The sequence below is a fragment of the Marmota monax genome, unplaced genomic scaffold, assembly GCF_021218885.2.
Source record: "Marmota monax isolate L192 unplaced genomic scaffold, Marmota_monax_Labrador192_F-V1.1 WCK01_AAM20220418_F8-fsc00040, whole genome shotgun sequence".
Taxonomy (NCBI): Eukaryota; Metazoa; Chordata; class Mammalia; order Rodentia; family Sciuridae; genus Marmota; species Marmota monax.
Window position 1 is genome coordinate 4,562,374 of NW_026692782.1, and position 15,553 is coordinate 4,577,926.

The 15,553-nt window shown below is 34.1% G+C and overlaps 1 protein-coding gene across 2 annotated transcripts in view; it reads left to right on the plus strand.

The window, feature by feature from the left end:
* Nucleotides 1-15,553, plus strand: part of Spock3 (SPARC (osteonectin), cwcv and kazal like domains proteoglycan 3) — a 433,106-nt gene that overhangs the window by 206,102 nt on the left and 211,451 nt on the right. For both annotated transcript variants that reach the window (XM_058580375.1, XM_046447791.2), the window contains exon 4: nucleotides 12,079-12,193. In XM_058580375.1, the coding sequence (XP_058436358.1) occupies nucleotides 12,079-12,193 (115 nt within the window). The remainder of the gene's footprint in view (nucleotides 1-12,078; nucleotides 12,194-15,553) is intronic.

Consider the following 15,553-nt stretch of genomic DNA (forward strand, 5'->3'; position numbering starts at 1 on the left):
GGGATTATATATACAACATTGCAGCGGAATAGTAATTTTTCTGAAATTGTTTGTGATTGACTAGTTTAAAAATTAGGTATATTAGAAGTGTTAATTTTAAACTTTCAAATAGGTATATTAAATAACCATGTTTAGATAGAACACAGTCCCACTATTGTAATTCTAATGAGCTCTTGCCACTGCTTAGGCTCAAGAAATGAATGTATCTATATATGCATGTCTGGAAATGTTGCAGTGAAACCCACTAATTTGTACAATTAATATATTTTAATAACTATAATTAAAAAGAAGTATGTCTATAGTTTTAAATTTTGTCTTCACTGAATGCCTCTCAGTCTTCACAGCTTTCCTAATTTTCATTAATCTTCTTCCCAACAACGCTAATGAAGTCTCTTTCATCCAGTCAAGAGCATGCTTAGGAGAAATCTGCTTATTTCATAGATCCTCTTAAAACAAAGTGAAATTGGGGGGCAGAGGCTGACATGGCCACATGCACTGCAATCACTAGATGTTGTCCAAAGCTAGTGTTACAATGCACGCTGGCCTGTTGTCTCTGTCCACTGTTGATAACAAGAGGCATCAGTGAATTTTTGGAGGCTGCCTTCAAAACAACCTGCTTCTCAGAAAGTTAAATTTTCCTTCTTTAACTTTGTAAAACCTAGTTATACTCATCTCACCAAAGAAGAAAAGGGCTTTCTAAAGAAGTACAGATGAGCATTTTGAGTTTCCACAGGGCAGTATCCTTAATTGATAAGCCATGTACTAACCTCTTGGCCAGACAGTTGTTTTACACTTTTATGGAGATTATAGTAAGGAGCGGATCTGTTTAAATAGCATTGTGTGTATTGTTGTTCATCTATTCCTCCCATGCTCCCCCTCCCTACCCCACTATGAATCAGCCTCCTTATATCAGAGAAAACATTCAGCAATTGGTTTTTTGGGATTGGTGACTTCACTTAGCATTATTTTCTTTAACTCCATCCATTTACCTGCAAATGCCATGATTTTATTATCTTTTATTGCTGGGTAATATTCCATTGTGTATATATGCCACATTTTTTTTAATCCATTCATCTACTGAAGGACATCTAGATTGGTTCCACAGTTTAGCTATTGTGAATTGTGCTGCTGTAAACATTATGTGGCTGTGTCCCTGTAATATGCTCTTTTTAAGTCCTTTGGGTATAGACCAAGGAGAGGGATAGCTGAGTCAAATAGTGGTTCCAAACATAAGACCAATATGCTTCATGGACATGGAAGCAAAAATGATGACGAAAAATGTAGCCAATCTATCCCAGCTATATATAAAACAAATATCATGACCAAAGAAGCTTATCCCAGGATTGCAAAATCGGTTTAATATTTAAAAATCTATAACATTAGTAAAATAAAAAAGGAAAAAAACATATGATCATTTCAACAGATATAGAGAAAACATCTCATAAAAATCTATATTAATCCATGATAAAAACTCTCAGCAAACAAGGCATAGAAGGGATTGGCTTAGTACTTATGCTGTTATTTCCTCACACTACAATAAAATTAGTGACCAATATTTAATTAAACTTTATTTTCAAAAGTCTAGGAGAAACACTTAACTTTTTTCAGCATATGATTTCACGGATTACTTTATGACTTTTTTTCTGAAGGTTTCTCTGATTTATTTCCCCAACAAATTTTTTCTTGGCCAAAATGAAGTCCAGAATAGCAGTTTCTTTATTGTTTACTCATTCTTTTAAGAGATGAATTGTAGGTAAAGGAAGGCCAACATTTTATCAAATGTTCTGCTTTCAGTTGAATAATACTTCTAACACATCTACATGGTTAAAATATTTCATTGCTATTACATCAGTTTAATAATCTGTATTAAGAAAAGTAAGACTATTTAAAAATAAAATATTTTTCACATGCTCAAAAAAAAGAGAACAGTTAAACAGTTTCCCAAAATTTGTATTTTGCTTGAAAATGATAGTGCTTTAATATTCAATGTGGAATGTCAGGTAAAATAGATGGCTTGGGAATTCTGTTCAATTATTCTCTAAGGTTGGGGATTATCAGAAGATAGGATTAAGTCCCAAGTAATTGTATATGAAACTGATCTGTTACAGAGGAAGAAATCTAAACAACCATAAAAATAGATTCTTGGGCTAAAAGCTAGACTAAATTATTCAGGGAAAATCCAACCTCATTACTTTATATGCTTGTCTTACTAGAGAGTATATGTTAATACATTTCAGCAAATCTTAAAAATCTGTTGTGTATTATGGAGAGTATGAAGCTGACCACAGGGCATTTTAATAGCCATTCTCCATCTCACCTGAAGCCAAGGACAATGAATTCAACTGGAGCAAATCATTTATATTTTGTCCAATATCTTGCATTTGAATTCTATTTCTACTAATTACTGGCTATAAATCACAGGATAAAACATTGTATTTAAACTATGGTTCCCTAGGAGCTACAACTGAGATGATAATACATGGTTCAGAGAATTGTTTCAAGGATATTTTGCATATAAATGACAAAAAACACTTGTACTGCCACAGAGCAAACAATGAATAAATTGCAGTTATTGCATGCCCCATATAACATCTCATGTAAATAAGTAGGATTGTTTTTTTATTTTGAACTGAAGATTGAACCCAGGGACTCACACATGGTAAGCACACTCTGTCACTGAGCCACATCCTAGCCCTAGGACCATAATTTATGGTTATTACTGAATTTTCATTGGAGCAGAAGGATTATCATCAGCATACCTATATTGTGCTGGCGGCCATAAGAGAAGAAAATGAAAATAGTACTTTAGAATTTTTAAATTTTCGTATTATCAAATGGAAGGATGATTTGTATATTGTATTGCACCTGTTACCCACATATATTGTAAAAGAAAAAAGTTATAATACAGTAGCACACTGCCCTGTAAAAAAATCCAATAATCCTTTTGAAACAAAACACCAAGTCAAGTTCAAGACTACGAACAGATTTGCTTTAATTTATAGCACTGTTTTTCTACCAAATGATTTTCCCCACAAGAAAAGCCTTCTCAATTGTCAGAACTTTGGGGGGTTTTGATTATATTTCAATATTTTACAGAAACTAAATTTCTAAGTTCTAAAGATTTTCTGATCATCGGTGGTCCAGAGTAGAGGGTTTGTACAAAGTATATGGAGACATGCTCAGTATTGGATTTATTATGGTTTCTGCGTTCCTGTTCCCACAATGTTAAGGACATGGGAGAGAAGCTGATGATTCCACAAAAATCATTGCTCATCCTTCTGTTCCCAGCATGAGAAAATATTGGGCAGTGGTGCTAAAATTCTTTCTTCTTATTTGAAAATGGGTTTGGGGAAGAGGGTAGGAGATTTAGCCATGAATCTATGTTGTTGGCCTTTATTTATAAGGTGTCACAAATCTAAATCTAATTAAATTACAAGACTGATTGTGATCTTACTTTGTAGTCTTTAAAGGTGTCCACAAAAGGATATTTTCGCCTGGTCTGCTTTGGAATGCTAGATCCAAACACACTGTTGAGCATTCTCTTCAGGGTGTCACTCCAAGCATTTCATTAAGTTACTGAAAACTAAATTAGCTATCATCCCTTTCTCCCAACACCAAACCTTTTATTTCTTGTTTGGTGTCACCACCAATCACCATTTCTTCTACTTCTGATAAATTTCCTCCTGATGCTTAATGAATAACTGGTTCTATTTAATCTGTACCCTTTATGCTTTTGAAATGTCTTCTCTCCTCTCCATCTTTACAACACAATCACAGATTTTCAACTTTTCTCTACTGAATGATATTTCTTGTGGTAATCATATATTCTTCTGAACATCTCCAAATGTGTGTGTGTGTGTGTATTTTTTTAACCATTACAAACCTTATTTTGACACCACCCTACCTGTAATGATACAATGGCATGGCAGAAATGTATGGTGACACTCCAAAAGGTAAAAAGCTTCTATATGTTTCTTCAGTGATTTTAGAGTGTTTGCAGGCAACATGCACATTTTGTATGACATTGGTCCTGAACTTGCCATTCCATAAATAGGGGGTTCTTTTTATACTTTCTTGCTATTCAGCCTATCCCTTTACACTGGAGTTTTCTTTCATTTTGTTCATTTAATGGCTTCAAAATCTACCTAAGTTTTCATCCAATCTAGTTCTCTCTCATTCTTCATAATTGATCTCATCTCTATAGAGATGATTTGTATGTTGTATATTGTATTGCACCGCATGCACACACACACACACACACACACACACATGATTTCTAGTTAACATCTATTTGTATTAGATGTTGTAACTCTGTCTTTCAATAAAAGTATTGAGTATATCGAGGACAGGGTCCACTCCATCTACAAATCTGATGCCAAAATTGTATGTTAACATGTCACAATTCAATTTTAAAGCAGAATGTGATTTTGGAGAACATTTAGTACACATTCTTGATTTTATAAAGGATCCTTACTGGATTAGCTTTTACTCATTGTAATACATTTGTCCTTTAAACATTTAAATCAATATCCATGGAGTTTAGTTTCTATTTTGTTTGTCTATTATATAAGAAATCTTTCTCTGGAATTTACTGAGCTAAATTGACCTGTTTATCTTTTATTCCATCAAGAATATTTATGGGCTGGGATTGCGGCTCAGCAGTAGAGCATCCCTGTAGCAGCGGCGGGACCAGGATTCAATCCTCAGCACCACATAAAAATAAAGGCATTGTGTTGTATCCATTTACACCAAAAAATAAATAGTTTTTAAAAAAAGAATTATTTATCTCAAAAATTTAAGAATGCTTTGGCCTAGATCATAGGATTTAATTTTCAAATATCTAAATTTCTGGTGGAAAAAATGATACTGAAATTCAGAAATTAGTTTGTGAAAATTGGAAGTTCTAATCTACCTGTTGTGTCTGTTAGTTTTTCATTGCTGTAACCAAAAAAAAAAGTACCCAACAAGAACAACATAGAGGATGAAAAGCTTATTTTGGCTCATAGTCTCAGAGGTTTAGTAGATTGGCTGAGCCAACTCCTCTGCACCCAAGGTGAAGCAGCACATAATGTCAGAAGGACATGCTGGAGTGATATTGCTCAGAGCATGGTGACCATAAGACACGGAGAAAGAGAAAAAGGCCAGAGAAAAGATGAACCCTTTCAGGGCTTGTCCCCAGGGATGTATCTCCTCTTGCCTACAGTTACCAACCAGTCCATTCAAACTAGGATAAACTGAATAGGTTGCAACTTTCACAATCCAATCATTTCACCTCTGAACATTTCTGCATTAACACAAGAGCTTTGGGGGGATATCTCATAATCCAAATTATAGTATTCCACTCCTGGCCTCCAAAAGCTCATGTCCATTTTATCATGCAAATCCATTTAGTTCATCTCCAAGAGTTTCTATGTTCTTAACAGTTCCAGCATTGAACAAAATCCCAAGTTCAATGTCTCCTCTGATACTCAAGACAAACTCTTGACTGTGAGCACCTGTGAAGATCAAAACCAAGCTACATATAGCCAATATACAGTGGAACAAAGTAAATGCACCCATTCTAAAAGGGAGATAGGGGCATAGACAGAAGGGGCAGTTCCAAAGCAAGACCAAATCTCATCAGGGCAAAGAGGTCTCGTAACTCAGCATCCAGCATCTAGAACACATGGTGGCACTATGTGTGCTTCAAAGGGCTTGGGCATTCTACCCCTCTGGCCTTGCTGGTTGCAATATACCTAGGATCTTAAAATGACCTCACTTTCTCCATAGCCAGCAGTTTTTCATGACAGAGTCCACATTACTTGCATCTCTTAATTCCTGGGATCACCTTTCCTTCTTTACTATAATCTTTGCAGATTCATGCTTCATCTTCAAGGGAGTAGACCACAGTAATATTAAACTTATTAAACTTTGCTTGGATTCCCAGGCCTTCTTTTTAAATGTCAATGGACATCTCCATGACTCCCAGACTCCATTGCCTGCATTCCTTCAGAACCAACACCATGTGGATGACACCAAGGTGTGTTGCCAACTTGAGCAGTAGCCAAGTCCTGTTGGATCGTGGCTGCAACAACTTCTGAGTGCCTCAGCAGTTGAGTTTGTTAAAACAACTTTCTAGGTCTTCCTCTGTGAGCAGAGTGCCCCCATGATCTCTTTTCAAAAGAATTTATTTTGTGTATACTGGATCCTGTAGTGGAAGTGATCTGGCAATTTTCTGAGATGCCCTCCAGGCATCTTTCCTATTGTATCTGTGATATATACTTAGCCTCTCTTTAGGGGATACAGTTTCTGCAAAAGTGCACCTTTCTTGACCTCAGTTCTACATGGACTTTTCTGATCAAATTGCAAGTTTTAAAAAATCTTGAGCTCTGTGTTTTGTTCTCAGTTTTCAGTAAACCTGGCTAAAAGCTTCCAGCAAAATCCATGCCATAGACAAGGCAGTGCTGTCTGGAAATACCCTCCACCAGATTAATTAGTCTGTGACCTTAAAATTCAGTCTCAGGCCACATATTAGGACATGGGCAAAAAGTAGTTCTTTTACAGAATGTAACATGAGTGGTCTCTAGTTCAATGCCCAATACAGTCCTCATTTCTCTCTGAAACTTCATGAGCACAGTCTTTACTATCTTCATTTCTATCAGCATTCTGTTCTTCTGAGTTTCCACCAGATTCATACATTAAGCTCTGTTCACAAAATTCTAAGACTTCTGTATCTTTAGGTTGTACAAACTATTCCTGCAAACTCTCTACAAAGGCTTCTGAGTTCCCACCTACCTGTTGTGTTTGTTAGCTTTTCTTTGCATGGTCAGGTTAGCGCAGCAACAGTCCCACTCCCAGTACTAATTTTGGAATCAACTAATTGTCATTGTGACCAAAACCTTGACAAGAAGAACTTAGAGAAAGAAAAGTTTATTTTGTCTCACTCTTTTAAAATTCTTGATCAGCCATGTCCTTTGCTCTGGGCCCAACATGAGGCAGCAGCACATCATGGCAGAAGGGCATGGTGGGGAGAAGTTTCTCAGGACATGATGACACAGAAGCAGAGAGAGGGAGCAATGGAAAGGGACCACAGTGACAATGAAGCCTTCCAGACCATGTCCCCAGTGAATGAAATCCTTGATCCATATTCCACCTGCCTACACTTACTACCCAGTCATTCCCTGTAAACTAGATGGACTGATTAGGTTTTATCTTATGGAATCTAATCATTTATGCATCTGAACATTTCTGCATTGACACAGGGATTTTTAGAGGACACTTCATACCCAAACTATACCTGCTAAGATTTATTTCAGTTCTCAATACTAACTTTGATGCTTATTTTTGAAGCTTAGTGATGCCACATTTCTCCTTTTCTTCTCTTAAGATCAATGGCATCAAGGAAAATTCTTTTGCTATCTTGGGAATTTAGTGACTTATCATAAATTATCATCCTGGCACTTGGGCTATAGTTCAGTGGTAGAGTTTATGCTTAGCACATGTGAAGTACTGGGTTCGGCTCTCAACTCAAAATAGAAAAATTGCCATGTATGTTTGTTTTTATGACCTGGGATCTGTTTGTGTCTTTATTTCGATCTTCTCTTACTAACATATCTACCTCAGTCACATTTGTTTTCTGCCCTCACCTACCCTTGCTCACTCAGGCACTTTCACCCTTAGCTGCTGGATCAGGCCAGACATGTCCTAACTTATTTCATCTAGCAGTAAGTGGATGATACTGGACCAAAAACCAATTATTATGGCAAGAGTGAGTGAAATCCTATATTACAAATGCAATAAAGCTCAAAGGTTAAATTATAAAGTGATCCTTTGAAAATACAGACCGTGTTTTCTGGAAACAAGGAAGTAAGAAAAACCTTATCCATTTAGTTCTCTAAGTTACTTAATGTCAATCAAATGATTACTAAAGCTCAGTGTATTGGCGTAATCCAAGCAACCCGGGAGGCTGAGGCAGGAGAATCACAAGTTCCAAAGCCAATCTCAGCAACTTGAGGAGGCCCCAGTCAATTTAGCAAGAGCCTTTCTGAAAATAAAAAAAAATAAATAAATAAATAAGTAAATAAAAGGCTGGGGATGTGGTTCAGTGGTTAAGTGTTTCTGAGTCCAATCCTTGGTACAAAAAAATAAAATTAGGAGGCAGAAAAGAACATGATCATGTGAACTCAAATGCACTAGTTAAAATCTTTCTCAAGGACATTTTACTGGATGCTTGAGAGAAAGCTGGTCAGCAATGCAGGTAGAATAAGAGAATGATTTTAAAATTGAAAATGATGGAAAGAACAGGATAGTAATGGAGTGATGTGATGAAATTATGCCAGTCCTTTTGAAGGCACAGGACTGATTCTGATTCATGGGCTTTGAGCCAAAGATAATGTGGTTGTGTTATTGTTGTAATTTCAAGAGTAAAATCTTAAGCATCTGTATTTACAGAGTGTGATGTTTTGTAGTTTTTAAGCTGCCAACAATGTGAGTTCTACAAAAAATACAGATGGTTAAATTCACATGCACAGAAAGGGGTCTTCTCCTTCTTATGAATTCTTTCTAATTTTTATTTTCTACCATTATATTTTACATCTCCTAAAAATACTGCTATTATCTTATTTGATTTTTTATATAGAATTCTGTGCAAAACTTTCTCATTAAATTATTTTTCATGTTTTAAATTTGTGTTAACAATTCCATTCTTGCTGTGTAATTTTTGAGTTCCGATTTCTCTTCTTAAGCAGATATAATATAAGAAGTGGTGTGGAACTTTTAAATATTATCTAATCTAGATTATAAATAAATGAAAACTGGAAGAAAAACTAGAATATTAACAAGCTATATTCAAAGTATAATTACATTAGATAAGTCGTGATAGATTGCTTGATTGATTGATCTTTTACTCTGTGGGAATAGAACCTAAGGGCACTAGACCACTGAGCTATACCCCAGATGTTTTGTTTTTTAATTTTGAGGTAGGATGTTGCTAAATTGCAAATGCTGACCTCAAATTTGTGATCATCCTGCCCCAGTTCCCTGAGTCACTGATTTTACAGACGTGTACCACCACATCTGGCTTCATGATAGTTTTGTATGTAATGTAGTGTTTTATTGAAAATAAAAATGCATGCTATTCAAAATAAAATATTCTATATATTAAACATATTCAAATTTCAGAGCAAAACTATAATGAGATATCATCTTACCCATGATATGATGGTTATTCTTAAATAAAAATAACAAATGTTAGTGAAGATGTGGAGAAAAAGGAACTTTCATACACTGTTGTTGAAAATGTAGATTAGCACAAAGGTTATGGAGAAGACTCTGGAGGTTACCAAAAGTAGATAAACTAAAATCAGAACTACCATATGATCTGACTTTCCCACTTCTGAGTGTATGTATAAAGGAAATAAAATTAGCATATAAGAGAAACACCTACATGCTCATATATATTGTGGCACTATTTATAATAACTAATACATGGATCAAACAAAGTGCCCTTCAGCAAATGAATGGACAAAGAAAACATGGTAGATTGACATAATAGTATATTATTCACCTGTAAGGAATAATGAAATCCTGTTCTTTACAGCAAAATGGGTGAACTTGGACAACACTAGGTTAAATGAAATAAGCTAGGCAGACATGAAAGACACATATTCCATGTTCTGTCTCACATGTACAAGTTTAAAAAAAAAGTGGTCTGAATATAGAATAGTGATAATTAGAGACTGGAAGGCAGGAGAGGAGGATGGAAAACAGAAGGTGTGATATGATTAGTGAACACTTTATTCATGTATTTAAATTTCACAGTGAACATCATAAACACTTAAGACTGATGCATGTTCATCTAAAATACAAATTTACAAAAATGAGCAGATAATATAGGTATATACAGTAGAGAGGAATATAATTATGATAATAAAATTCAATTTTAAGAAATTTTAAAAAGTAATTTTGATAATTAGAAATCAAAACAGATTAAGAATTATAGCTAACGTGGCTTCAAACATGTTTAATGCTAAATTGTTGTGTAGTTTTCTTTTATGTTGTCCAAACAAGGATTCATACAGTTTTCAAGTAAAGCAATTTGATCAGATAATTTTAAATCATTGATAATTTAAACTATGTCAGTATAATAAAAATATGATAGCAATTTTAATTTGCATAGTGAAAAATATATTTCACATTTTATAAGGAATAAAATACTTTACCTCAATAGTTGAAGCTTCTTAGAAACTGAGAAAAAAATGTAGTTGATCTAACAATTGCTCATTGAAAAAGCCTTTCTTTGTAATGGAAGAAATTAAAATATTTATGTTCTAAATAAATGCAATTAATGTCTTGAATATTCATTATAATATAATAAATATGTCTACTTGTTAATTTTAATGAATTGTATGTATAAATATGCTTTATTTTAAATCTCATGCTTATTTGAAATCTTGAGTAAGAATTTTATAGAAATTTATTTTATATATTTAAGGTATAAATATATATGTATTATACTTTGTATATATTTAAGGTATAAATATATATATATATATTCATATATATGTATAGTTTATTTCCATATTTTATTGAATTAATCAATGAACAGAACATATACATTTATTTAAATTGTTATTGACTAAATATGCCCAAGACTTAACATATTAATAAATGTAATCTTAATTAGGTTGTACAACAGATGTCAGCTTGAATTTATCCTAGGTTTAAAAGCTGAAAATGTTTGAGTCAAATCCACATTCCATGTCCAGTGGAGAGTCCACAGGCTTCCCGGATATTTTTGTGTATCCCAAGTGTACATTGTTCTGGTCACCCTGGCTCCAATTTTCTTCAGATGCTAGAATCTTTTGTTGACCATCTTTCAGCATTTCTTTCTCTGAATTTTGACATGTACCAAAACTGGATATCCAGTGTCCTTTACTTATCTGTACCTACTTTCCTTCTGGCCATCTTCCAACTTTTTCAGTGATGATTATCTAAATCAGCACTATTCACAGTAGCCAAGAGTTTGACATAATTCAAATGCTCATCTCCTAGTGAATAGATAATTAAATGTGGTATATCCATGTAATGCAATATTATTCAGCTATATAAAGAAATGAAGTAATGTTTAATGCTACAATATCATTCAACCTCAGAAACATTATCTCATGGCAATGAAGTCAATCATAAAAGGCCATATAATTTATTATTCAACTTATATGAATTGTCCAGAATAGGGAAACTACAGAGACAAAAACTAGATTAATGATTATCCAGTACTAATTACGGGAAAGTTGGGGTGATAAACACAGGACACGTTTAGGTTTTCTTGGTGATGGAAATATTTAAAAATTGTGATGTGAGCTTTAAAATAATGAATGTGCTGATAATCATTGATTGTAAACTTTAAACATTGATTGTAAACTTTAAATTAATGAGGTGTATACTAGGTACAACACATGTCAATGAAGTTTTTAGACTGAAAAACCTATCACATAATCTTTTGCAACTACCAGGACAGAGTTTACTTAAATAAATAGAATGTCAGATATTATGCAAAAACAACCTAAACTTAAATGCAACATCTGAATTTTTATCATGATACATTCAGTCAGTCCAAAGTACAGTTAGAGACTTTCCTTGGATTCAACATCATCTTTGGATTTTATACTTTTTCTATAACCACTAGATTCTATCTAGGGAAAGGAGAAGTTTAATGTAATTCTCCACTGACATAAAGTATTGCAGTAACATTCTGTAGTTTTATTCTTCTCCTTTATTGCTGTAATGATAGCAGAAAATAAAGAGAGTTATCTTAAATTTCCTATTCTAGTTATACATTTTCCGATCATAGTGGTATGTGCATTTTAGTTCCTGAATAGCCTAGATGAGCCTGAAGTGTAGCTGTTACCCACTATCTGAGTTATGTGGGTAGAAATAGAAGTATCTCTTAATAGAGGAAAAATGTGAAGAAAATTTACAGCTAAATGCTATAAAATTACTTGGTAAAATTATGTTTGATGAGATTGGATACCTCTATTTTATAGAAATTTATTGTAATATTTCCTGAACAGTCTCTCCATCTCTTTCTCTCTTTTTCAGCTTTAGATCCAGCTAAAGATCCCTGCTTAAAGATGAAATGTAGTCGCCATAAAGTATGCATTACTCAAGATTCTCAGACTGCAGTCTGCATTAGTCACCGGAGGCTTACACACAGGTAAAATTGTTAAATAAAATTCTTCTGATTGAATAGTACTTCTTGCCGTGCACCCTATAAATATTGGTCAGTTCCTTCTAATATTTTACACGGAGTTTCATTGAAACATTTTAAGAAGTTGAGTTAATATAATTTTGGTGATTCCTTGGGTTAAACATTGTTATCAACCAATATTAGTAGGGATAATAGAATTTTATGCCGATATTATTAGGTAAATCATATCATGTAAAGATTAGATTAAGTATTATGTGGGTATTTGTACTTTTTATATTTTAGGGAACAGTTACAGTTTTGGTATCCTCTAAATATTTTTATTTATTGCTATACCTGTTTCCCTCAGGTATAAGTAAGAAGACAAATTAAGGGGGAAAATGTGAACTTACTGATGTTCATAAAAAGAGATAGTAGCCAGATATGGTGGTATCCTATCTCAGATTATAGTAAAAAGGTTAGGGATGTAGATTATGGGTACAGAAACCCTGGGTTCGTTCTCTATTACAAAAGAGAGAGAGAGAGAGAGAGAGAGAGAGAGAGAGAGAGAGAGAGAGAGAGAAAACATTCTTGTACACTTCCTTGAGAAGTACTCATACCAGAGAATTCTTGCATCTATTCCCTAATTTCCTGGAGGCTGACACAAAATTCCTAGAGGGGAAGGCAGGATTTTAAAGATCTTTTCCCACAATCTTCTTGCTTCTGTGAGATAGGCTCTGCTTTGAGAACAATTGATGTTTTAGAAATAGACTATCTAGTTTGGTGCTTAGTCTCAAGGATTGGAACATCCCATAATTAAAACTGAAGTCACTGGGTAACTGAACGGAACAACTGCATTCATTCATATCATTACTTTTAAAGGAATTCTCTTTGAGTGAACACTTCTTGTGATATAGGAATAGTCTATATGTTACATTTAAGTCAAATTATTGAGGACATTTTGACATTTGTGTGCATTCTCAGCAAATAATTGGACTTTTGGCTTTTATAAACTTGCCTGTAAATTTTATTATCAAAACATACCAGCAATTAGCCATGTGTGGCGGTGCATACATATAATCCCATCAATTCAGGAGACTGAGGCAGGAAGATCACAAGTTTGAAGTCAGGCTCAGAAATTTAGCAAAAGCCTTTGCAACTTAAGGAGTCCCTGTCTCAAAATAAAAAAAAAAAATACAAGGGAGATATAGTTCAGTGTTAAAGTACACTGTTGTTGAAACAACAACAAAATAACCAGCAAATGGAGAATAAGAACATGATAGAAAGTAAAAACATATTTAATACAAAACAGCAAATATTTAAATTTTGCTTGTATTCATTAGTTTTTTAATGTTCATTATTAATAACACACACACACACACATACGCATCACTCTCATTTACCGAATGGATTAGGGGAAGTCTTTATTCCATGATATCAAATCAAGAGTAGAAAGTATCAAGTACCAAGGCATATGGATATTAAAAAGATAGCAAGTCTGTGGCTGTGTGAGCTTGAGACAGTGTCATGCATACTTGTTGCATAACTGTAGAAACGAGAAAAAGAGTAAAGAAAAAATATAACAATAGTTTACAGATGAAAAGCATAAAATCCACCTGAAAATCACATTTATATAAAGTTAATGTACTATGGGAAGTTATAAAAGGGTAAAGAAAAGTTACCAGGAACATAACCCAAATTGATCCTGATTTCTAAGTCAGTTATATGGAGAAATATCAAATGTGAGCCAGAGATTTATTTGTCATTTCCTTTAGATTCTAAAAGAGCTTTTTAATGTTTTAGAATTCCAAAAATTTTAAGTATTAGTTTTTGAAGTGTGTGGGGAGGGTGTGAGGACTTTAACTTGAGAATTCGATAAGAAGATGGTGTTTAAATGAACTCCTGTGTGCAATCCTCATCTGAGTTACAGAGACTCATTCATTTATTTAATTTCAAAGAAAAAACTGTTTCATCACAAGTTCCAGAAATTCTGTTAAAGGTTTACACCTATACAGTTTAATACCTTTGTAGCAGTTTCATCTGCCACTTCACCCCCCCTGACCTCCTGACCCAAGTCATAGAGCAATCAAAGACCTAGCATTTAATATCATGCCTGTGGCAGAGACTCACTCTTTTTCAATCATTGAAAACTAAGAAAGGTTAATGTCACTGATTCAAGGTCACAAAGTTAGGTATTTCCAAAGCATCCATTCTTATCTGTATTGATTGAGACTGGACTCTGTTATTAATAAAACACACACACACACACACACACACACACTGTGTTTATTTACAACCATACTATCTCATTAGTTCTCTAACCTATTAAAGAAAACTTTATAGATAAAAAAATATAAAAACAACAACACTTCCTCATCATGGTAAAGAATATTAAAAACCAATAGCTGGAATACTTCTTAGCATATTCCATTGAAACTTCCTGAACAGAAAACCTTTAGCAGCTATGTCTTTGGCATAGTGGTGCAGTAGGACAGTGGGGGAGACTACTAGAATTTAAATGGCAGATTTCAAAGTGATTTATATAAATAGTATTTATTCCTGTACTATTATTGATAGAGACTATTTAAAAATTTGTACTCATAGCCAGGTATGGTAGCTCATGCCTGTGTTTCTGGCTACTTGGGAGTCAAGATCAGAAGATCACTTGACCACACAGAGTTGGACACTAGCCTAGGCAACATAGTTAGACCCTGAATGAAAAGAAGAAAAGAAAAAAAAAGTAACCAGTATTCACTATATTCAATAAATAAATAACTCCAATAAATTTCCAAATAATTGATGTTAACATCAATGTTTGATATGCATTATTTGTTTTGAGGATGTCAATACGCTGGGAATGTTTATAATACAACACTTAGAGAAAGAGCTTTTCAAGCAGTTTGATCAATAAACACAGCTAATATAAATAATTAGAGCTAACTTTGAGGCATGCATGTGGGTGTGTCATATTGAAATTAGAGAAGTAGAGCTTGATGAATAAATTTGGTCATTTATATTGTTTTGATTAGAAATTGCTACGTTATGACATTTATTTTTCCTCCCTTGATCTCATAAGTGAAAGGTACTGAGCTCACTGTCATGTCTGTGGGGATGGGGAATGAGGCTTTTCAAGAGACTGTCCTAAGCTCCTCCCCTCAACACTAGGCAGCACACCCATTTTCCATTACCTTAGCACTTTGAACCTGTTATCTTAAAATGTTCATCTCATCTGTCATCATTGCCTAACTTCAATCTCCTTCAGTTGACTGGAAGTTTCAGGAAGGCAGAGTCTGTGTCTTATTCACTACTGTAGACTCCAGTCTTGATCTAGTAACTAGTGCATCTTTTCTTGGAGGAGGGTAGTTCTTGCCTGATCAACATTTAGGCTGA